The sequence below is a fragment of the Leuresthes tenuis genome, unplaced genomic scaffold (assembly GCF_036924035.1).
Source record: "Leuresthes tenuis unplaced genomic scaffold, fLeuTen1.0.hap1 SCAF_14, whole genome shotgun sequence".
Classification (NCBI taxonomy): Eukaryota; Metazoa; Chordata; class Actinopteri; order Atheriniformes; family Atherinopsidae; genus Leuresthes; species Leuresthes tenuis.
The window spans coordinates 23,495,076-23,520,157 of NW_027325368.1; the positions used below are offsets into that span (position 1 = coordinate 23,495,076).

Here is a 25,082-nt window from a genome sequence, read left to right on the forward strand (position 1 = left end):
TCTCTGTAGCGCTCGTTTTTTCCCCCTCTCCTCTGCCTTTCCTCAGCATCTCCCTTCTCAGAGATGGCGTGTGTCGGTGCTGCTCAGGCGTCTGGGGCCTAGCGTCACAGAGAGGACCCCCTTCCCCCGATTTGCAGCATATTCATTCAGTGTCTCTTCTCGCCGTGTCCTCCACCACTTGTGTTGCCTTTCGGCTCTCTCCCCACCCAGCCTCCCTGTGCGGGTATCTGGAAGTTGGGGCCTCGGGGGTGGAGGAAATCAACATCGTGCTTCGCTGGGGAGCTGTGCAGAATTAGCCATGCCCTGCCCAGGCATCTTTTGACCGGCTGGATCTTTCCATTTCTATTGGCCTGCAGATCAGAGGGCAATGTAGGATGAAAATCTGCAATCATGATGCAAGGTAAATGATCTGTGCACTTCTTCTCCCCTTTTATTTTCCATGTCTTATTACTATGTGTCCTCCTCCTACCTTCTTGTGTCCTGCTGTCCTGCTGAGGCATTAAAGCTAGTGAATCCAGCGATGTGATCTGTCACGGTGTGTGGAACAACTGAGGTATTTGCAGTGTAACAATGTGGCTGTTCTGTTCAGATGCGAATGTGACATTGTGTGTGCCAGGTTAATAGAAGGTCAGGAGTAGTTATTTGGAAGGTGTTTGAGATATAAAAAGAAGAACCGACAGTATGTGTCTTATAGTTTTACATATGGCTTTGTGTGTGTTCATGCTCAGATTATTGTTCTGTCTTTAGATTTTATTCCAACAAATGTGTATCTGAGAACCAACCAAGCTGCACTCAACCAGAACTGTGCTGCTGTATGTAGCAGCTGTTCTAAAACGCTAGTAGGATGAGTGATCCTCAAACCACTGCATTTGGTTTCTGTGTCACATAAATTGTAGGATGCTGAGCAAAAACTAACAGCTGAAAGAGGTGAGGTACATTATAAAAGGTGACGGAGGAGTTTAATCATTGATATTGCCACACATGTGATATGCAGAGCTGTTATAATGTAATGGAAGGTGGCAATTATTAGCAAAAGGCCTGCAGTCAGCCTGCCATGATAGCACAAGGAGATCCACACTCAACACAGATGTCATAAACTCATCACAGCCTTTAGTAACTATACATTTATTCACTTGTACAGTTTAGGTAGTCTGATTAAGGTTCTGGCATTCAGTGTTTTTTGGGCAACACACATGGCGGCATGTAGGTTCATCTCAGTAGCATGGCTTGTAATTTAGACTATTTTGATGACAACACCATCATTTGTGGTAAAAAGTTTAATTGAACTTCATATACCTCAAGGCCCATATGGTCAGTTCAATAATTCCCATAGAATTCTTTCAGTTCAATATATTTATTTAAATAACTCCAAAACACAACAAAAGTAATCTCAAGGCCCTTTACAAAGAAAACAAACAAGTTCAATTCAGGTCAAATTAGAAGCAGTCCAGTCTCTGTGTTGGCCCTGCAGACCCATGCAGAGTGTACCTCACCTTTTGTCTGATGGCAGGACTCCCACCCCCCTGCGACCTGGAATTGGATGAAGCGATTATAGAAAATATGGATGGATTGATGGGTTAACAAAGGAAACCACCTGATTTCACTGAATATTTCATTAAATTCAATCCCCTGTCTCAAGCATGCACGGGGAGGTGGGCAACACTACAGAGGAAACAGTTTTAAACTAACACGAGAAAATCTGTACTAGATAATCTGGCAGGTCCTTTGCTCTTTGGCTCCCCCTACAGTTGTGGAATGTAACATGATGTTTGTGAAAACAAACCTCAGTCTGAGCCACGCACGTGCACAGCTATACATTTGAATTTATTGTCACGCTGAAGAGGCTGACAAATACACATTCAGAGGCCACCAATAGTGCAGTATACAGTGTCAAAGCAGAGCAATGTTACAGGACCTAACAAAAACAACCTGTATGCTTTTGATACACCATGATATTTTTAAGAAATAACCAAACTCACAGAAACACAGAGCAAACAAAAAAGGTAAAATGTTCAAGTTTATCTGTAATACAGTAATACAGCTACAGCTTTTCATGATTTACAGTTCTAAAGGATTTGAATGTGGCATATTTGTTAAATCCAGTACATGGCTTCCTCTGTGATACAGGGGAGATAGGGATACATTTATAACTTATGTTTCAGTCTCTTACAAAAAACATCACAGGGATGGACATGATGTTGCTGTAATGTTTTTGTATTTAGTCTTTTGTATATCCCAATATCATAGAAACCACTAACATAAATTTAAACACTAACATGTTTAATTAGTTTCATCATTGGAATCAACAAGAGTTTCAATCTACTCTGATTTACAACCTGCACAGAGTGGAGGGAGAAATGATCACAATTGCATTCTTTCCAAGATTAGAAACATTAATTTCTGGAGTTCCAGCTTCGGAAATGTGTGTAAAAAATGTTGGTGTACTTCAAAATGACTTAGAAGCCCATAGCTTTACGATTCAAACCCCAGTGTTGCTTCAACAGGAAGAAAACTGTAGTAGAGAAAAGGCTGGCTATCTACCTCAAACCATTTTTACACCAAAAGTAGTGCTTAAATGTGTTTTTTTTTTTGGTGCTGGTGGCCTTTATTTCAAAGTAGGCAGACAGGAAAGCGTGTGCAGGGAGTGGGGAAAACATGCACCAAAGGGCCCCAGGCCGGGAGTCAAAGCTCCAGCCTCTGTACATGGGGTGCCAGCTTTACTATATGGTGCTCCAAATTAGCTTTTTAAATGTGGGTACAACTGCCAAAACAAGCTGATCAAATCCTTTCCAATTGCCAGCAGTAGCATGTTTATCCTCAGTGTCTGAGGACTATAACGTACCAGCCCAGCATACCATTACCTCCGAGAGAACAGGCATGTCACTGTGACAATATGAGAAGATGGCGTTACACTGTAACTTACAGGCTTCGCTGATAATCAAGACCATCTCGGATAATAAAACAGTTTTCTTCTTTTTGACTGGACTGCAGACATCAGCCTAACGCTGTGGGACAGAGTCTGACTGCCATCTGTCTTGATGACAATTAAAAACTGATCAGTTTTTCGCCTCTTTATGCCAACAAGTTGTTGTTGACAGTTTCAGAGCCACTATGTGAAATTGTATGGTTGGGAAATGGGTGTTTCTGTAAAGATGAAGTGGGATGTGCCCACTTTTGTAGCCCCATTCACATCATCTTCAGTGAAAACTAGTCTGTGCAACCAGGTTGTGTTGTCATCATAAAAAACAACTAAATCTCATGACTAGTGGAAAGTCATATGACGCAGGACTAAATGCTGATTAAACATTTTCACCTTGCACTCAAAAGCCAGATGTTCGCAGGTGTTTAGTGTTTTGGGTTTTTTAAACTATGCCAGAGATACCTGTTATGGCAAAAGAAGATACAATGGAGATATGAAGGATTTCAAATGTTATGCTGTATCCAATAGGAAGCCAGTGAAGTGAAGCTAAATATTGGTGATATAATCTTCCCGTCAGAACTCTCACTGCAGCATTTTGGATCAGCTTCACACATTTCAAGAAGCTATTTGGATATCCTAATTGTAAAAAATGACAATCCCCTGCTGTTAACAAATGCATAATCTAGTTTTCTGCATGACCCTGGGACAGGATATTCTAAATTTTGGCAATATTACATAGGTGAGACTTGCATTATGTGTGAGTTAAAGGACATATCCTGGTCAAAATAACTTTAAGGTTCTTCATGATAGTACTGAAGGCCAGTGTAAGGTCATCCATCTAATTTTTAGAGCATGGTGTTAGCAGTTACACTGATTTTCTGCTTTCAAGGCAGACCCTGGTTGCAGCTAATGCTAGGGCTGTTTGAAAATCAATTTGCAGAAACTTGAGGCAATCTTGAGATAGGAATGACTATATCTTGCATTATTTGACCACAGCTGAGAGCCAGTTGAGTGGGTGAAGAGGCTCAGCATTCGAGAGAGGTCGGAATTATATCAACCAGTTTAATTCTCTGGTATAAAAGATCAGTATTTAGTGGTCATGTGTTTCTTTGTTTGCCAGCTGCTCGCACAGTGCTTCAATACCTGGCTTTGGCAAAGAATCACAAACATGTCGGAGGATGAAGTTCAGACAAAATTGAAGTACAGCATGGAGAGAAAGCATGTTCCAAGCATGGATCAGAACTGAACTAGTTGTGGTGAGGTAAATGTGTAAAGAATTACTGAGATTTACACCTCTACTGACACAGAAAAGAAGGAACCATGAGAGGTCCTCTCACCGGTGTTTTTACATTCAAAGCAAGATCTGTGTTCTTAATGAGCCGTGAGTATAAAAATTCTGCTTTTCTTGAACATTAAAACTTTGGTCAATTTTAAATACATGATGTTTGAAACCTTAATACAGCTACAAACAACTATTTTCTAAAAGGCAATATAGCAGTTGAATGATGATCATACCAGAGATCAGAGTCCCCATTCTTCTATGGACATAATTTTCCTCGCTCATGTTATCTATCAATGTGATAACATGATGTTTAAAAATGATTAAATGATTGCATTAGACTAAAATTGGACTTGTAGAACACATGTAAACATGTTAGTCTAACTAAAAAGCTGGACTAACACACCCAGACAAGAACACTAGGAGTCAAATTCCTTCTACATATTAATTAATTCGGACACAAACTGGTGAAAGGACTTCTGGATCTAAATATGAGAAGACCCAGCGTCTTGTGCTTTCAATAGGACAGGACTTCTGCAGAGCAGTGACAAATGGTGAGTGGAAATTTCCCAAGCACATACTTTTATGTGCGAACCACCATTCTGCAGAGACTAGGCCACTGCGAGTCATCTGATTTTGGGTTGGAGCTGGAGACAACTTTGGCTAAGGCTATGGATGAAGTATCAACCTCCCTAACAACCTCCATCATCACAGGGGATGAGAATGAAGTGTTCCACAGTGAATGGGACAACCAAATCACAACAAATGTTCGTGGTTCAAACATAGTCAACAGTTAGTGGGGTTACATGGCACTGTAAAGAATCAAATTAATGGCTAAATTACAATAAGACTGTGTTATTAAGTTCATGTATACACCTTGGTCTGAAATTGGACTGGATCGGGTTCCTCGCAGTTGGATTAAGACCCCGAGATAACTTGGTTGATAGTGGCACTAAACATGCTTGTATACAGTGAATTGGACTGGGACTTGGACAATGGAGGGTGTGTGTGTGTGTGGTTAATTTTTCTCTAATAAAGAGTGGTTCTACCATCTCAGTGACTTTTCCATTTGACTGCTGGTGTAAAAATCATCAGAAAAAGTGTGTTCATTTGTCTTTGTATGATGTCTTGTTTGGGAGTTATGAAAATTAGTGTTTTATTGGTGTTTTCGCCATTCGTGTGGACATAAATTCAAAATGGCTGCCAAAAAAACCTATGGACATTAGTTGACCCGGGCATCAAGCAAAAATCTTAAGTAGACACCTTAAGGGTCCTAAAAAAACATGTTTCAAAGAAGTTTGTCTCTGGGACATTGGGACCCCTCCATCCTACTAGACTACGTTGTGCACGCGCCACAATTCCTGCCTCTGTCTTTGACTCAGAAGTATCAGAATAAGGAGGCACACAGAAGAATTGGATGGTAACAACAGAGATAAATCCCAATTTGTGTTTTTGTTCATGTTTATGCATTTAGCAGACGCTTTTATCCAAAGCAACTTACAGGCAGTCAGGGTAAGGGGGTCTTGCCTAAGAACCCCTGCTGGAGGTAGTACCTTTCATGCAGGGGATTTGATCACTACTTTGTACCAATTTGCCACCAGCTAAGTTGTTTTCAATGGTGATGTAGGTAGGTCAACCGGACAAAGCCAAGAACTAACAGGCTGTAATGGGGAATATTGCCACCTACTGTGGTACAGTTAGACATAGTTCCCCATCCATATTTGTACACTGGGACAAAGACAGAAGTCCAGTGAAAAGGCTTAGTTAAGCTATAACATTGGCTTGACTTAACTGTGAATGTAAATGTAGTGTGCGTTCTACATACATGTTAAGCACATGCGAATCTCTAGCAAACTTCCAGATTTTTCTTCCCATGTTCTTGGTTAAAATGCCTCCCACAAAAGAAGAATGAGACAAGAGTCAACTCTATCTTGCTTTCTCTGGAATAAAAGAGATCTAAGAGCTGCCTGATAGGCTTCTGGTAAAGTTTCACCATGGGTTTAGGCTCTGATTGTTCTGGACCTTTTTGCTGACACTAGTAAAAAAAAAAAAAAAATTAAAAAAACAATTTGATAGGGTTTAATTGGTCAAAGTTGACAGAAGTGTTTTTCATCACCAGCTTGGCACAGCAAAAATGGGAGTACAACACCAGGTGTGCGTGCTAGTTTTCACTAAGGATGCTATGGTTGTGGGCTACAAGAGTTAGTATTTTTCTTTTTTTTCTATTAACAGAAATGTAAGTTGACTCTGCTCTGAAACTGAGAGCAACAGGTCGCAAACAAAAAACAGACCAACTGATCAATTGTGCCATCTGTGCTGTGTGAGGTTGACATCCATGGTCCCATTAGATATAACAAACTCGCCTAATTATCTCAGAGCAGTGATTATCTAAAACTGAGGTCCAACACAGCCCACAGGATACAGTGCAATAGCTACCCTTTCATGTAGTTGTAGTTATAGGCTTATCCCTTGGGAGGTAGTGACCACTTGTAGCCCTTAGAGCACTGACGGTAATTATGCTACAGCTGACAATGGGAAAGGATTTAAACGGCTTGTTTTCACCCATTTAAATACACCACTTTCTATGTAAAGACAGCCACAGACTCTGCTGCTTAATGTGACACCTTGTGATCCTCTAAGGTTGGACCTTTAAACCGTTAAGATTCACATTTCTCCACAAGCAGCATCTGCTCATGAAGGCTGTAAAGGATGAACGAATTTTCTGCTCATGGATGCTACCTGCTATAACTGAAAGACTGAAAGAACAAATTCCACAATAGACCTTGATTTAACTGAAATTTAACTAAAGCAAGATGTCATGAAAAGAATAACCATTTATAAATGTGCATGTGGCTTAGTATTAGTGTGCAGGCTTTTTCTTTTTGGGTCAGCTGAATTTAAAAAGTTGTGATTTGACAACTGTATCTTATGTCCCAGATAAGTGAAGTTCCCAAAAACATTTGGGCACTAAAAAAGAAAAAATGCCTCTTACCTCTTGTGCGTTTGGTTCACATGAATGATGGATGACATTATGCAATGCAGAAAAATGGTCAGCATCAATGTAAAGTATTCCACTTGTCGCCAGTGGTGTAAAGTAGTCACAGCAAAACCATGTCTAAAAATCTTGTATCTGTAAACTGACTTGAAAAAGATCCTAACTCAACCTTATTTACAGCTAATATAATTAATTACTATCATCCCTCTATCCCTCTGTTTAATGAGGCTCTCCTCGGGCTAACTTTGTAAATGGGTTACAAAAACAACAGTCCTGCTCAAATGCACACAGTGATCTGCTCCACTGTAAAGTCAGCCAACCGGATTTTTACACCTTTTAATAAAGGACACATATACGTTCTGACTGGTCAGATGGCTTAAGGTGCCGAATCGTCTCACTGATTAGGACCCATAATGCAATTTGTTCTTTAGTTGCCTAGCCAGCTGCTAATAAACCTAGGGCCTTAACATTTCCTTCAAAATGGAGATGCTTCATTTCAAATGATTGTATCGAGCACCAGACATCTCATCATTAGTAATTATTAGTATTACTAGGGTTTTAAGCAGAGTGCGATTAATGAATCGATATGAATTTGATTTTCAAGTACTGTATTGTAAATGGCCAAGACTATCAATTCCAAATGTCTGTTTTGGGCATATGAGCACGGCATACAGATAAAGGTCCCCGAGCAACTTCTGGGTGGTAAAAAAAACATTCATTCAACCAGGTGTCCATCACATGCCTCTGTTACACTTTTATGGATGTGACACTGTGCCTGCTTGTCTTTCAAAGGGCTGTTACGCAAACTTACCAGTTGTATGGCAGGACTGCATTGAAATGACATACAAGTATGCGTCTTCACATGTTATTCATGAACTGACTGTCAGAGGCCGTTTAGGCAAAGCCAGAATTGTGGACTTAAATGCAGAACCAGGCAGACAGTATTGTCTAAAAGCATTTATTCTTGAATAAGGTAATTGAAGCAACTGTAGTAGGCACAAGGATGATTCGAGGGAGCAGGTCAGACCGCGGGAAAGTTTTCTTTGAGGCGCTGGAGGTTCTTTCCCAAGGGAGGGGTCACTGGTATGTTCATTTGTGGGATTGGAGATTGTTGGAGGGTAAGCAGGCAAATAAGGCAGCAAGGTAAGTGTTCCGGAGATGGTTTCCAGGCGAGGTGAAGCAGCTTGACAGAGACAGGCAGGTAAGTATTCCACTGCAGATTGATACAAGTGTTCCGGAGAGGTTTTCCAGGTGGAGTGGACCAGCAGGACAGAAACACTTTGGTTATACAGATACGTACAGATAAGTATTCCATTCTTCAGCCACAGGTGAGAGATACTGGATACAAGAGAACATAAGCATTAGCACAAGGACCTGGCAAGTCCAGCAACTGGCCTGATTACCACACTGAGGAGACAAACAATCTAGCAGCGACTGAGTGCTGGAGCCGCTCCTAAATATACTGACAGGTATTTGGGACTGATGAGATGCAGATGGTCTGGCTGAAGAGCGGGAATTCTGGACTCCACCCAGGAGGTGGAGTAACGCCTGCCCACACCAACCTGAACTCAGAGTGTTAGTTAGATTCAAACAGCAAAACAAAACCAGTGCTATGACACTGATCAGGAATGACGTGCCTTTCACTCTTTGTCAAAAGTCTTATACAGTCTATACAATATATTCTGTTTAGTGATTAACTAAAATAACTTTTTTAAGATTTTGGATTAACACAAGGGCAAAGTTAGAAATATATAATAAATGCACTGACCTTAACCTCAAACAGTTTATGTCATGTTTCTTGCTTCTTAAAATGCTGAGAAATGTTGTGGAGAGTTTTAAGTTTTCTGGGAAACCTTCAGGTTTTAAAGGGTTTTTGTAAACAAAACCTTTGGTCAAAATGGGTGAAGGACCTCCTCCATGAAAGTAGAGTCCATGAAGGTGTCCCTAACTAGCCTTTAGGTGGGCATTATGCTAATTTGTTACAATGGGTTGTATACACCTGAGGGAAGAAAAAAGCGCAGAATACAGACAAAATGATTCAGGCTGTTTGGGAGCAGTGTCTGGAAGAGAAAAAATGTTTTTTAGATGCACAAAAAGCAAAAAAAAACATAATGAAAGTAAAGGGAAGAAAAGAGGCAGCTTTTAAAGATGTATTCATTTTTGTCAGTCAATTGATAGTTTTTGACAACTGATATTTTAATTTAATTAATTAATTGTATACTGTCTTTACAATGTGTCTTGATTGGTCTTACTTTTCATCTTTTAGCTGAAGTTCCACTCAGCGTGCTTATCTATGTGGCAGTGCTCTCAGCTTTCACTCAGTGTTGCAGAGTGCTTGCATACAGTTTGCGAACAGGCTGAATCTCCCTAATCAATCTTAGTTTTTGTTTCTTCTTCATTTTATACACTTAAACAGTGGACACTTAGGGGAATTACTTCAGCGCTACTTCAATTTATGTTTTAGGCTTTCTCCGAATGGCTCGGGGTTTGCTCCAAATCAATACATTCATTTAAATAAGGATATTGCTGTATTTCCCCTGTATCAACAAGGAAATATTCATCCACAGGTTAATACATTATAAATCTTTTGTGTTATTTGCTTTTAAGTGGGATTTAATGAACCGTCAGCTGACTTTAAAAAAAGGCTCTAAGGTTTTAAACAAACTCTTCGTGATCTTGTTTTCTGTCTCCTTCCTTTTAGGACTGAAAAAACGTACCAGGAAAGCCCTGGGCTTACGAAAGAAAGACAAGGACACAGACACAACGTGAGTTGGCTCTGGCACACAGTGATAGTGCAGGGACTTAAAGCTATATATACAGTCCATCTATCTATCTATCTATCTATCTATCTATCTATCTATCTATCTATCTATCTATCTATCTATCTATCTATCTATCTATCTATCTATCTATCTATCTATCTATCTATCTATCTATCTATCTATCTATCTATCTATCTATCTATCTATCTATCTATCTATCTATCTATCTATCTATCTATCTAGACCCACGAGTATTGCATACTTACTTTTTCCATCTGCCTCATATGTCCAACAGGAGCTCACCTGACAAAGAGGGAAGTGGAAGTGGAAAGAAGGGAAGCGTACGTAAATTTGAATCCTCACTAAAAGCATTTCCTCTCATTTTACACAGTGAGGTGCTGTTTAACCAGGGAACCTACTGTACAGTGGTATAATGTGACGATGCTGATGGTTTTCAATAGATTTGCTTTTCAAAGATCATTCTTTTCATTACAGCATGGGTCTTATTTGTTAGTCCTGTATATGATTTCAGCTACGGCTGGTTCTGATGACATTAGATGATTTTTGATACAGATATTGATGGCAACTCTAAGTTAATGTGTCACAAGCTTTACTTTATTCTCTTTTTATGATGTCTTTTTCATTTTTGATGCTAGAAAAAAGCCAATGGGGCTCCTAATGGTTTCTATGGGGAAATTGACTGGGACAGATATGTAAGTATCCAAAGCCTTTGCCTCATTTTTGCTTGTCCTCCTTTGTTCGTATGCCTTTAAAGGAGCTGTAACTCTGGCATGAAATACTGCCCTACTGTCAGGTTTAAAGAGACTGAGTAAATGGTGCGAACAGAGTGATAGCTGCAGTTTGTGTGAGTCAGCAGGAGCTTCAGCCAGGAAGCTAAACGTCTCAAGCAAGACATCTGTGAAACCTAATCTACTAGGACTAGCACTAAAGAGTTTTTGTGGTGCCTCTCTGACAGTGTATGGAGGGCTAGAAATGACTGTCACTGTCATCTCTTTTCTTGCAGGCTTCTCCTGATGTGGATGATGAGGGCTTCAGCCTTCGGCCCGGTGATGAAGATGATAATATCCTTTCAGCGAGAAAGAAAACAGCAGTCTTGGGGCTCATCGCCTGCAAAACTATTGACCTGTTTGGCTGAGTGACACATTGGTTGGGTGCTTCTCAGCATTAAACAGGCCAAATCAATAGTTCCTGCATGTGTGTGTCCCTGCTGTAGCAAAAATAAATAAATTAATAAAAGTGCAGCCAGACAGAGCCACAGTACATTTGGATTGGTGTCTAGTTGCTACTAAGCTGCATTTCTTATTTACCACTGACACTCAGTTCTGTGATTTTTTTTAAGTTACTGCACCCACCCATCCTGGTGTCAGCAGATACATGTTTGAATTGGATTCACAGTGGAGACTTCCTCTATGAACGATGATTTAGCTGACACAAACCAGGAGTGGAGCATTAAACTGGGACACAGCAGACAGGGACAGTTGCCTGCCTTCAATTACTGAAGATGGTTGAATTAGTCTCCATCTTCTGCATAGCTCATAGTACTTATTCCGCTTTCCCCTTGACAAGTGTTCACCAGCTTCAAAAGAAAAGCACTTTTTCTCCTCCAGCGACTCGGAGGATGACGAGGACAGCAAGAAAAAGTTCAAGATTAAGATCAAGCCGCTGGTGTCAGACAGTGCCAGGTGTGTCCCTCCATCTATGGACGAGCTAAAAGCCTCAGTGGGAGGCCTGGCACTCTCCCCTTCTCTGGTGAGTGCTGCTGATCTGAGGTCTGACAGGAACAAAACACTGACAGTGGCCCGTCTTACACACTTTAACATCTGTTTAAGTCGCTTACTGCGTTTGTCTTTTTCTTCTCACTCTTCTGCTGTCTTTTTGTAGAGGAGAAGTCCGGTAAGCCTGTCACGCATTTTCACGTGTATCACAACAAACAAGAGATTGCATGCCATGCGCTCAGTTGGTGCAAATGCATGTCATACTTCTCAGTGATTGCTTTTATGGATTTCCTCCTTTTTTCTGCATGTGTTTTTTATGTTTGTTTCTCTTGAGGCCTAAAGAAAAAGAAAAAAAGAACACTTCTTTTTGTTCATTCATTTTTCCTGTTTCGCTAAAGCTTTACTTAAACCTCTCTGGCAAAGCATCTGTCTGTTACATAATGCACATAATGCACAGTAAACATAACACAAACGCAGCTCCACACCTATTGATCTGGTCTCAGTGGAGCTTACATGCCAAGTGACCAGTGCGTGTTGACTGTAGGTGATGCTCACATTGTCCGCACAGTTCAACAAGGTGTTATGGCTCATGTTGCATTATCAAAGCTTTGCGGTTAAAGTAAAGAGATGCGGTGTGTGTCTTTTTAGTTGGTGTCCATTTGACTGATTTGTCACTCACTCTCTGACCCAGGTCTGTTCTCTCTTCCTTTTTGCTGGTCTCAGAGACGCAGTCCGGTGAGTTTCTCTCTCCACCTGCTGGCTGACAGCGTGAAAAACAGCTTTCTATTCTCCGCTGGCTGACCTGTTCTAAATTGTGCAGTGCAGAAAAGTTAAAGGCTACGCAGCAACATAATAAATCCATCTTTGTCCAATGTGATTTAGTATGGAGAATTAGAATTAAGTTTCTTGAAAAAGTGCATAAAAGACAATATGGTGGCAAAGATTATACATTTTTCAATGCAAATCAAGTTGCTGAAAGAGATTTATTTTCTAGAAACTGTATCAATGAAATGCTCTGTCATACTTTAGAAATAGAAATTGCTCTAGGAATTCTTTACATTTACAATTTCTGTCAAGGATTTGCGATGAAGTCAAAAAATATTATTTAAATCAATCAATTAATCTTTTGTTTACATTCTTTTTTTTTTTTTTTGCAGGGGCAAATGAAAAGAAATCTGTCCTGTAAGTACATCTACTTGAAAAAAGCTTTATAAAACCTTTCCTGTTTTTCCATTGCACAGCAGTATTTAGATCTAAATGAGGACATGCTAACTCATTTTTCGCAGATAAAATGTGCACCATGTTCACCACTGGTCAACATTTTTTTCTGTTTCTTACAGGTGAGGAGATTGCCAGACCCAGACGGTCCACCCCGACACCAACTCCTGCCCCTGAGACATCAAGGTCTGCCAATCTTTCACCTATCCACTGACAAAGTGAATACTTTTACTAAGGCTCTGTTCAGACCTGGTACTAACATATAAACACAGGTGTAAACACGCTCATGACACATTCAGAGGTGGTCGGGGACACTTCGACGGATTCATCTGACCAGACTAAATGAAAGCAGCAAAGCTTCCATCTGGATACTTTCTTATTCTTCTGGTCTCTGGAGAAAATTCTGTAAAAAGCAGACGTTCCAAACGTTCGGCTTGTATCAAACACAGAAAAACTCCTGCCCATCCTTTATGTAAATTTCTGAAGCCGCAGTGAACAAAGCAGCTGTGAGTGCAGTACCAGAGCCTTGATCCAAGTGTTGGGAGCTAAGATGTGCAAATGCATGCCCCGTAAAACTCGTGTTTTCATGTGACATAACACAGCACAGTTAGATGTGTCCGAGCGAGGACGGGATGTTTTGCTATGGGTTTCAAGGTGCAGCCAGTCCATGGCTGTATTGCATGCAGTGTATATATTTAGCTGTTTTTCAGTTTTTCCTTTAGAGACTGGTTCAGAACAAAAACTGTAGAGAATGGGCCACATGTTGATTTGTATACAGAGCGAGTAACTGATATCTGATCACATTGATCACTGTGGATGCATGTGGACATGCATTTTAATGCCAGATGCGAACAAACAGGTGTCCACTGGCATCAGATCACCCCAGACACATAATACCAGGTCTGAACAGGTCCTAAGACTGCCTCAGATGTGTCTATCATGAAGCTTACACAGTTTATAATCACTGGATGTCTCCTCTGACAGTGACTCGGTGTCGCAGAATGTTCCTCCCCTATTTGGGCTGCCTCCAGAGCACAGATATGCCCGATATGATGGTTTGTCATCTACTGATGAGAAACATCTTCACATATAAGAATACTCTGACTTTACCGGATGGCGCTGATTGGTTCTTTTTCTTGATTTGTTAAATGACAGTGGTCCCTAGCGATGTGTGGGGAGAATCGAGACCCCGGTCAGAATCACATCTGAGCAGAAGTTTCCCGACAGGAGGTACTTATTCTTTGTTGCACCTGTAAATGCAACAGTTGTGTATATTTTCAGTACTCCTGAACTTTTACCCCCTTGTTGCAGCTCCCCCTCCTCTTCCTCCAAAAAACATTCCATCAAGAAGTCATTATGGCTATCCTTCCGACTCGGCAGGTAAGTTTGTGTCTGAAGATGTCATCATAAGTCATCATATGTCAACCACACAGTTGAAGTAAAAGACAGCTCTGATGTCCATGCTCCAACTCCAACTCCCTTTTTTTGCAGTTGACCTACCCAGTGGAAGGGCAGCTCGCAGTTCTGCCCCCATCTACCTGAACGTTCTCTCCCCGGCGTCTTACCGAGGCTCCCCGGCCCCTGACTTGGATGACGTGTTTGGCTCTGTTGACAGCCCCCGGACGAGTGAGGGCACTGCATCTCCCAGATGGGTTATGTTCACAAATGACAGACCTCCTCCGCCTGACGAACCCGCCCCTCCACCACCACCGGACTCTCCTCCTCCAGACACGCCATCATCCACCCCCTCCACCCCTTGCCTCTCTCCAGGACCACCACCAGATGAACCGCCACCGTCACCTCCACCATTTTCTCCTGGGTCTCCTCCTTTCACGTCACTAGACTCACCCCCCTCTATTGTGCTTGGACCTCCTCCTCCAGATGAGCCAGCCCCTCCTCTGCCCCCTGATTTCTCTCCCTCTAATTCACCCCCTGTATGCCCTGAAGAGGAAGCAATTGATGAGGAGATTCTGCAGTTTGCAGTGTACGCTTCATCCCCTGTACCCATCAGCCCCGTTCCCCCGCTGCCAGCTGAGAGGAGATCCCCCCGGGCAGGAGTCACATCGCCCCTGGTTCATTATGGAGTCGGGGGAAAGAGGACTCCAGAGGGTGCATACCAGAGAGATGATTTGCCAGACATCACAGGCTCTCCCAGAGAGCTGACGCCCAGCTTCAGGGGCACGCCTCCTCCTCTTCCTCCAACCACCTACAGGTCTATTATGTCTTCCCCAGGGCCCTACTCAGGCAGCAGTGAGTACCATTTCTTTTGCCACTGTTGAGCACGATGCTGTCAACAGTAGCATGGAAAGAACTCAGAGATTCAGAAGTGCAAAACAGGGAGGATGATGGGATTGAATTTCATTTGTTACAATTAACGATCAACTTTCGCTACCGCATTTAAATATAACTCAAGGTCATTCATTCTAAAACATTCTGAAGTGGCTAAAAAGCCAAAATTATAGCTAAATTATAGCTATATTACTTAGCTTTTTGTCACCTGTGTAGCTCAGAGGAACATATGATGTAGTTTGAAGAAACTAATGTCTGTTTTGATAACTTTGAGTAAATGTGGCTTTTACTGACATCTAGAGTTATAATTGTTCAATGGAAACTTTTGGAAATGTCTGTATTCCTGCATAGATATGGCCTAAAACATCAACAGATGCTCGCAACAGTCCTCCGTATAGATCAAGAGAACCTTATTCAATCACAAAAAATTAGACAAAAAATTATTACTAGAAATTATTACTAGATTATTAGACAAAAAAGTGCTATACAAGTACAAGTCCATTTACCAATTAGTGGAGTCATAAAATGAGGTGGGAGTGGGTGCTCTTTTATATATAAAGAACAGTGTCGTGTTAACAGCACATGCTCTGGGAATGTACGGTGTTCCAAACAAAGTTGAGTTAATGCTTGTTGGGTTGGATAAGGTTAGAAATCCTCAAGAGTCTTTTTAAGTCTTTCCCAGCAAGGGTCGACCAATAAGAATCACTCCAAGAGGAAAACAGATTATAGGCCCGGGATGATTGCTAAGCATCTAAAAGCTCCTCTGTCTTTGGCTAACGTGTCCACCTTATGAGGAACACTCCTTCAGTGAACCAGCACCACCTTATGTCTTTGAACTGCTGTATCTCTACACTCCAGCCAGAAAGCTGAGATAATCCAGCTGCTCCTGGATAGGTTTAAAATTAGGCTTAATAGAAGAGGTGACAGGGCCTTTGCACCCCCCCCCCCCACCCCCCACCCCCCACACACACACACACATACACACACACTTTAAAGGGGAATTCCGGTACTTTTTAAACCTAGACCTTATTTCTGGGATGAAATACGTTTATCTACTCACAGAGAACAGTTTGGCAAAATTCCTTCAGAAGATAGTTAGATAACTCGTGATCCACATAACGGACTGAACAGGGCAAAGACGATGCAGCCTCTAAATGAGGCATTATCTGTCTTTATTTCACCAATACTTTAAGCTGAATGAATGAACGAACGCGTACTATTGCTCTGTTAGCACATAGCTACTTTTATGTGGCTACTTGCAGCTATAGGAGAGCTAATGGAGGGAATTTTACACACACCTCTACTGGGACGACTTCATCTACACGCATGGCTGCAGTACAGCTCATTCACTCCAGTAAGAACGTCCATCTTACTGAAAGTCGTCGTTCACATTGTCAAAATTTGATAAATATCCTGCCTTGTTGCACAAAACTAGCAGCAGCAAACTCCATGTGAAGTTAGTCGACTGTCACAGAGCAAGGAGTAAATAAGCTGTGCTCCAGGGGGGCGTGTGGATGAAGTGGTCCCAGTAGAGTGCCTGTGTAGAAATCCCTCCGTTAGCTCTCCTATAGCCGCAAGTAGCCACATAACAGCACCCATATCAGCGTTTGGGCCTGTTTTGATGCATGGTCAGGGTGGCTTTCCATCACATACTACAAACTCAGATACGTATCAGCAAATTCTTGAGGAAATTAGGAGAGCAATCTGTCTTTGAACTGATTCCAAAGACAAAATGGGTCAAGCAACATGACATCAAAATACTCCTAAAGCTATTCTTCTGAACAATGGCAAAAAATGATGACTAATGTTTTGGAATTATGTCAAAGTCATCATCTTAATCCAGAGGAAATGTTTTTGGACCTGACTAATGCCAGTGACCTGACACATCAGGCCAGTATTAATTCACATTCCACTTTATATGAACAGAGAATTCCAAAGGGTAATAGTGCCACATGCTGTGTTTCTTTCAAACACAGCATGGCTGAATGGTTAGAATGTGGTGGCTAACATTGAATAAATAGCTCTCCCAGTGTGATCTGAGGACAGTGTTAACCACACACTGTTATGTGCCACAGGCCCCTCGTCTCCAGCTCGTCCTGCCACGCCTCAGTCACGAGGCAGCCCAGTCCCCCCTCCTCCTCCTCCTCGTCCATCTTCACGACCAAAGCTGCCCCCGGGGAAACCAATCACAGACCTGGTAGGTTCCATGTAAAAAGTCCTTCCTTGTTTCCGAATCTGTCTGACATCTTTTGCTCCTCTGTGTTCTGTCTTTGTTCTGATATCTACATGAAATAAGTAAAAAAAAACTGGTTACTTGATTTAGTCTTGCTGCAAAGTGGGCTGCATTTTCACTTTAATCAAAGTACGTCTTGTGTTTCCATCTGCAGAGTCGGCCATTCAGTCCACCTGTTTCGGGGAGCCCCCCTCCTTTTGCCCCCTTGGCACGCGCAGAGAGCTCTTCCTCCATCTCCTCCATTACCTCATACAGCGCAGCATCCACTCCAACCTTGGGGAGAGACCTTAACATGCCCACCACAGGTACACAACCTGCATGTCGGCTCACTCTTCTTCATTCTTAAGCCGCACATCACAGTTTCAGTCCATGTGTTGTCTGTTACTCGTCATCGTGTCCTTGCCTCACCGTCTTGTCCCTCTCCATGATTCTCTCCTCATCGTGTCTCTGCTCGCTCAGAGGCCTCGCAGCCTCTGGTATGGTTTGACCACGGCAGGTTTTATTTAGCTTTTGAAGGTGAGTTGCTTCTGTAGTGCCATTAAAGCATGATCTGAAGTCACCTGCCCTGTTTTTTACATGTTGTGTTTACAAAAGTACTGCTACCCATCCGATGTTGTACTCACACAGAACCCAGAATCATAATTAATGGTTCAGTCTTAATACTGTTCAGTCTGTTTGGTTTTCTTTTTCTCACTGTCCTTTGCTTTGTGTGTAAACCACGACTTGCTGTTTTTTTTTAAATTAGGTGTAACTTAATTAAACTTAATGTAAAAGAAACGACACTGTAAGTACAGAGAATGTTTTGAGAGCTTGTCTTGTTTAATGTGTTTTTAAGGATGCTCCAGAGGACCCAGTCCGCTCACCATGGGGCACCAGGACACCTTGCCAGTTGCAGCTGCCTTCACAGAAACCATTAATGCCTACTTCAAAGGCGCTGACCCCAGCAAGTAGGCACACATTTCCAATGCACAGTCATCCTGTGAGAATGTATTGAAACAAAACCTCAAAGTTCCTGGAAAAGAGGTTCTTTTCCATTTTAAGTAGTGTTTGAGCTCTTGTATCATTGCTCGTGAGAAATTTAGGGTAGACTGAGAAGCTATCTACAAGCCCAGAAACTAATTTGGTGAATACAACCCTTAACATGTTATGTTATGATGTTAAAGGGCACCTGGAGCTGAGTGTTTTTGCTCAATCAGAATTCTCTTTCTCTACCGCAGATGTGTGGTGAAGATCACAGGAGAGATGGTGCTGTCTTTCCCTGCGGGTATAACCAGGCATTTTGCTAGTCACCCAACGCAACCCATCCTTACCTTTAGCATCAGCAACTTCAGCCGACTGGAGCAGGTCCTCCCCAACCCGCAGCTGCTGTGCTGGTAGGGTTAACATGACAAACGTATACTGGAGCCGACAGTCCTTTTTCAGTTTTACCCTCCTATTGTTCATGGTATTTCTTGATGGTGAAGTTGCCTGAATTAAACTTGTTCCTGTCATCTCACAGTGATTTATTAACAGATGGTGTAGACACCAAGGAGTTCTGGGTAAATATGCCAAACCTGATGAGCCATCTGAAGAAAGTAGCTGAACAGAAGCCTCAGGCGACATACTACAACGTGGATATGATCAAATATCAGGTATGAAATAATGTGTCTGTTTGTCCAGATGTTCACTTATAGTTCATCCAGCTGTTGAAAAGATGCATGCTTGTGACTGTAACCATGGTCTTTTCTCTTTAGGTGTCAGCAGAGGGGATTCAGTCCACTCCTCTGAACTTGGCAGTGAGTTGGCGAGGTGACACCACCACCACCACAGACCTTAGAATAGATTACAAATACAACATGGAGGCCATGGCTGCGCCGGTGCCCCTTCACAATATCCAGTTCTTGGTTCCTGTGGATGGAGGCATAGCCAAACCGCAGACCATGATCCCCCCTGCCACCTGGTAGGAATTTCTTACATTGAGTAATGGTGGTCATAAAAGGCATTCATGGATGAAACAGTTTTAGGCGCTTGCTGAAGATTATGGGGATTTAGGAACCTGCATTGTGCTTCCTTTGTCGCTTATAGGCTCAATAAAGCCCATTCCAGGGTCCATTCCTGAAGGTATCTAAAACTGTATTCTAAAAAACAACACCCAGAACCTTTTTGCCAGGGAAAAAAAATATTTCAGCCCAGGCTCTGTTGCCTTTTCACTGAAATCTGAGGTTAAAGGTAGATTTGGCTAATAAGTCCAGTCTGTTGAGTCGTGGCATGCAAAGAGCCTAAAGCTTCAAATGCAGTTGCTGTTAACTACGCATGCATGTGTTCATCATGGCTGCCTCGCGTAACCTGCGTTCGTTTGGTGCAGTGGTTGTACACATCCTCAGAAATTAGCTTCATACGTACGCAAGCTGCAATATATAGGCTGGGGCTGTGTAAGCTGACTTTTTTTTTTATGTTGGGATCTCTGTTGGGCAGTTTCTGGTCGTTATAACAGTTAAGACAACTGTTGCTGCCTCAGTTGTCCGAAATAGTCTCTAAACCAGGAAGTGCGCTACAGCTGTATTAACTCTAAATCTGTCCATGTCACACATTTTTATGACGTTTTGGGTGTTTCTATTTTTGTCTTAAAGCATAACTACTGTGAAAAGATAAAAGATTACCATTTTATTGCTGTGATTTCTTGTCGCAACTGGAGCAATCTCTCATTTGGGTGCTCGCTGTACCACCGCAGCTCAGGTGGGTGCTTTGCCTTCTCAGCTCTGTCCCACTCTGTGGTAGAAACACGAGGATGGGAGGGTGAAAATGTACGTTTGTTTTCTGTGTGGAATATTTGGAACATCTGTATGGTCTGTTCCTAAGTCCTTACAAATTCCTCCCACCATAACCTCATAACTTTTCTTCAACAAAATCAAGGAAAAGCATTGAGGAAAAGGCGGCAGGAGAACATTTTTGTGACTGTGCGACCAAACTTCCAGACTTCACTGGGCTGAGGACACATTGCCCACAATTCCACACAAAAACGTTTCACTGGATGCAAAATGAGTATATATCCATAAGTGTGGGATGAGTCATCAACATTGATGATTACATCCCAGTAAATGACTTTTACTGATAATGGCAGATACTGGCACATATGAGAACACTGCATTATTTTTCATGGCGGACTTCAAAGACAGAAAATTGACTTGTAAAGTGTAAATTAAAAAATAAGAACATGCCTATTTTGTTCTTGAGTTTCTGAATGCACTAGAAAAACCCAACAATATCACCGTGGACCAAAAAATGTGTGTATGTGAACTTTATTTTCAAGTTCCTCTGTATTAGCATGGACATGGTCAAACTGCTTTGCTATTTATTTACATTACTACATAACAGACGGCAACGTGTCTAATGTAACATGGGTTTATTTTCTTTCTTTTTTTTTGTCATAAAGGAATCCAGAGCAACAAACAATACAGTGGAAAATCCCAAGCCTGTCTCATAGGTCTGAAAACGGAGGCAAGTGTTCTGTGTCGTGTTCAGAATGTTTCTTTTTCCGTTGTTACACTTATTACCTCATTGTACAAACTCAAAATATGTCATATTTGTGTTGTGCAGGAGTAGGGGCTCTGCTGGGCCGGTTCCAGATGACAGAGGGTCCCTGTAAACCCTCTCAGCTGGCTGTCCAGTTTGCCAGCGAGGGAAGCAATCTGTCAGGGTGCGACATCCAGCTGGTCGGGACTGGCTACCGGCTATCGCTGGTGAAGAAGAGATTCGCTGCAGGTCAGTTTGAGTGTCAGAGGTGGAGAGCGGACTGTCCTCCCTTTTAAACAAAACTCATCTTTGGTTCAGAAATCTGAATGCACAGAGAACATCTCCTCTGTCTGACACATTTTGTCTTGTTTCACAGGGAAATATTTGGCAGACAACTAGGGGACTCGTTTGCGAACAGAACCAAGAAATCGGTGGCTCTGGACTGTGAAGACTTTGAATCCATCCCATATTCCCAGTTAAGAATTTGTCTTTAGCGTCCATTTGAAGTGACGGTTGAGAATTAATAGAAGAACAGATAATAACACAGAAATAATATTTGACTTTATAACACCATAATAAGTAGACTGACTGCTGCCGAGTTTATGCAAGTAAAAACAAATCATTAGTTTTGAGCACTTGGGACACATAAGAGCTTGTGTGGACTAAGATATTGGGAGACCTTGATTCTTTGTTCTTGTTCACTGTAAAAAATAATTGTTGATTTCATAAAGTGATCCAGTCTTATTTACCTGAGTTTATTTTGTCTAACTGGTTGTCACTGCAAATGCACTGTCAGCGATAATGTGAAGAGATCAGATGATACTGGAACAATCCTAAAGCAGGTGGAGAAGAATGGAAAATGTGGTAAAAAGTGTTGATTCGTTGCTGTACACCAATAACTTGTTGGTAACATGGTAATATCTGATTCCTCAAATTAGAATTCCACTGTGGGTGAGTATCTTTGTTGCTGTCCAAGCAGTACTTTTTTCTTCTGTTTAGGCAGCTTTGAAAATATCACCTGAAAAAGTGACTGATCAGTTCAAAATTACCTGAAAAACATCAGCACTTTGAATCTCGAGGTGCTTTCGATATGGAGTATTTTTGGGGGCTTTGATCCTGAACGCAGGCTTGGACTTTGTGATAATAGGTCACAATCATTATCAGAGAGCATATTAATTACATTTTGTAGATGAATTATCGTCACAAAAGGGACAATATAATCTAAGTCATCAAAAATACATTCAGTACTGAATAAATGTGTAATCACTTGTTCATATTTGCCTTGATTTAGTAAAATGTTTTCTAACAAGGTAATAAATCCCCTGAAAAGTGATAAAAGTTCCCTATATCTTACCCCAAGTGGCTCTAAAAAAATATGTAAACTGTTTTAAACAGGTTAAGAAACAATAATAATAATATATTGAACTTCTCTGTGCTCAGGATTGGCACAGATATATAATGACATACTAACCCATGCAGCCTTTAACACTACCACTACAAATAGCATTTTGCCATTAATCGATCATGTCAGCAGGGAGCCAGTGCTGGCACCAAATCAGTTAAAGCAGTCTGACCTACTGAAGAGCAAAAGCATGATATTAGTACTATCCACAACTGCAATGTTTAGATACAAAGCCCTGTTCCCAAAAAAATCCAAAGAAATGATTTCACTGTGTTCACTGACCAACTTCAGACAAGTTTCAAATTTGAAATCGCCAACATACTAAATAGTTGATGGAGGCATGTTTACCGTTGGGTTATATAACCCTTCCTTTTAATTACACATTTCGGTTGTTTGGGAACTTGGAACGCTAATTGTCCCAGTTTCTCATGAGTAATCACACCAGTTCTTTGTGCATCAAGCCCTGCTGTGGAAGGTCATGCAGAATGAGCTTTTGCATTGTTCTGCTGAAATAACCAAGAAACTCCTGGGAAAAGATTTTGCCTTGATGGTAGCATAAGTTTCTCAAAAATTGTAACACGTGCCTCTGCATCAATGTAAGTATGTCGTTCTCATCTTTGGTATGTAGAAGCGAACATCAGTTTAACGCCAAAAGCAGCTGATTCGTGGACTTATCTGACCACAGAACACATGCAGGCTGTTTTTTTCCTTCCATCTGAGATGAGCTTGTGTCCAGAGAACTCTGCAACAGTTCTGTGCAGAGTTGATATCGGGCTTCCCCCTGGTTTAACACAGTTTCGGGTTCGATACTGAATGCTTGGGCAGAAAAGGGTTTATTAAAGGTACTCCCGAGCCCATGTGACTGTACAGTTCATGGTGGCAGGATGGTTTCTGATTGAATGTCACATGCATCCAACAATGGTTTCCATCCATACCATTGTGTGATTACTGGAGACTTTCACAGTATTATGATCAGTACATGTAAAAAAACAAAGTTGTCTGTGATATGGCATACAGAAAAATGTTCAAATTTATGGATGATTCTCTGACTGAATTCGGCACAAAGTGGTGAGCCACAACACTTTCTTGCCTAAAAAGACTCGAGCGTTGAATTACTGCTCCTTTTATACCCGATTCTGACACCCTCACTTGTCTGCTGAGTGTAGAATCTTCCAGAACGCCATTATGTGAATATTCTATAAACTTTTCTTTGCCTTTCTTTGCCTCCTTCCCAATTGCTTTCGGGTGTGTTGCTTGCATCAAACTTTAAATTTGTTAATATTTTCTAAAGACAGTGAAGTTGGTCAGTAAAGACAATGGAAATAATTGAATTGGTCTTGTATCTGTTAAACATAGATTCAAACTAATGAACCTTTCTGGAAATGAGGTTTGCACCTTAAATATTTCATATTTCCGGGCTTAAATGGTATTTGTGCTGGTGTTTTATCTGTACAATTGCATTAGAAGAAGCTGAGTAAAGTGAAAAACCGAAGCTGCTACTTTCACTGGAACTGTTTGGGTTATTGTATATTTGAAAGGCCCTAAATATGTGAGACAGATCCAGAGATGGATGTGTGAGTGCCATATGCTGTTGAAAAAGGACCTTTAAGTTTCCAGAGAAAAGAAACGGGGGCTGATGATTGTTGGAGTTGCCTTTGATGCTGCTTAAATTTCTGCCAAAATTTCTTTGGCCGTGATCCTGATAGAGGTCTTGAGTAGAAGTATTGGGGACATTGCAGAGTTATGAAAAAAATCTCTATGATGACGACAACACTATTCAAGTCTCTGCTTTAGTTTCTTCCTTTTCCACCGTGTGAAATAAATGTTTTATCATTTTCTAATAGCAATATTTAAAGACTTAAGTGTAAAAAGTGTACATAAAAAAAAGCTATGTTTCAAATATTTCTCTGGGCATATGGATGTGTCTGTGATTGTCTCTTGGTTTGTTGATGTCAGCGCTCATGATGCATTTGGTTCTACGTGACAGCACACTACGCTCTCTTCATCTAGTGCTTTACATGCAGGTTTCTTGTACAAAAAAAAGTGTTACTGTTGATTAAATTGAATCCAAATGGTGAAAACTGCATTTGTACATCACTAGTTTCATCAACCAGTTTGTCCATTTCGATAAGGTCACGAATCGTATGTTGTGTAAGTGTGCTATGACGTGACTGGAGGCTTTTTACCTTCACTTAAGCCGCCACTCACTGTTCTGCTGTTGTTGCACCTTCAGATACTCATTGTCAACAAATTTGGCATGTCATTGATATACCTATTCCATGCAATGTTATTGGTGTTTTACATTGTTCTGTGTTTGACTCGCACACGAAACACACCCCTCAGTTTTAACCACAAAACAGCTCACTGCTTCATGCTAGATTTAATATGTTTGAACATCACGTTTAATGGATGTTTTCATGCACTGACTCACAGTTTGGGCGCAAGCTCATGATTTCATTTAGGTCTTTAGGAAAAGAAGCATCGTTCTTTCAGCTGAGGAAGCGCAATTCACTTTACCCCCCCCCCCACACACACACCCTTAGCAATGCTTATACATGTTATTGCCTTATTTTGAACATTCACTGATATTCAAATATCTGATGTTTACTGTAAGTTTTTTTTTTCTACAACATTTTGGTTGTAATATCTCACCGCATTAGAATCAGAATATGCAAACATCTCCTGTAAATTTGTCATCCAAAGATTTTGAAAGTAAATATATGAAAAAAAATCTATATAATGTAATATCTGTTTTA

The 25,082-nt window shown here is 41.3% G+C and overlaps 2 protein-coding genes across 2 annotated transcripts in view; both read left to right on the forward strand.

Annotated features, from left to right (window-relative positions):
• sgip1b (SH3GL interacting endocytic adaptor 1b) lies at nucleotides 1-25,015 on the forward strand. Its single transcript, XM_072364030.1, has 23 exons — nucleotides 1-400; nucleotides 9,896-9,959; nucleotides 10,252-10,297; nucleotides 10,613-10,669; nucleotides 10,981-11,038; nucleotides 11,551-11,726; nucleotides 11,859-11,870; nucleotides 12,416-12,427; nucleotides 12,850-12,874; nucleotides 13,033-13,096; nucleotides 13,895-13,965; nucleotides 14,066-14,140; nucleotides 14,222-14,290; nucleotides 14,402-15,160; nucleotides 17,275-17,396; nucleotides 17,587-17,737; nucleotides 18,268-18,379; nucleotides 18,650-18,805; nucleotides 18,931-19,063; nucleotides 19,166-19,371; nucleotides 20,845-20,909; nucleotides 21,009-21,173; nucleotides 21,301-25,015. The coding sequence occupies exons 1-23, from the start codon at nucleotides 391-393 to the stop codon at nucleotides 21,321-21,323; spliced, it is 2,631 nt and encodes an 876-aa protein (XP_072220131.1). The 5' UTR covers nucleotides 1-390; the 3' UTR covers nucleotides 21,324-25,015.
• LOC140269003 (regulator of G-protein signaling 21-like) overlaps nucleotides 6,695-25,082 on the forward strand; it is a 281,430-nt gene continuing 263,042 nt past the window's right edge. The window contains exon 1 of the mRNA XM_072364028.1: nucleotides 6,695-6,704. The gene's annotated coding sequence lies outside the window, so the exon portion shown is untranslated. The remainder of the gene's footprint in view (nucleotides 6,705-25,082) is intronic.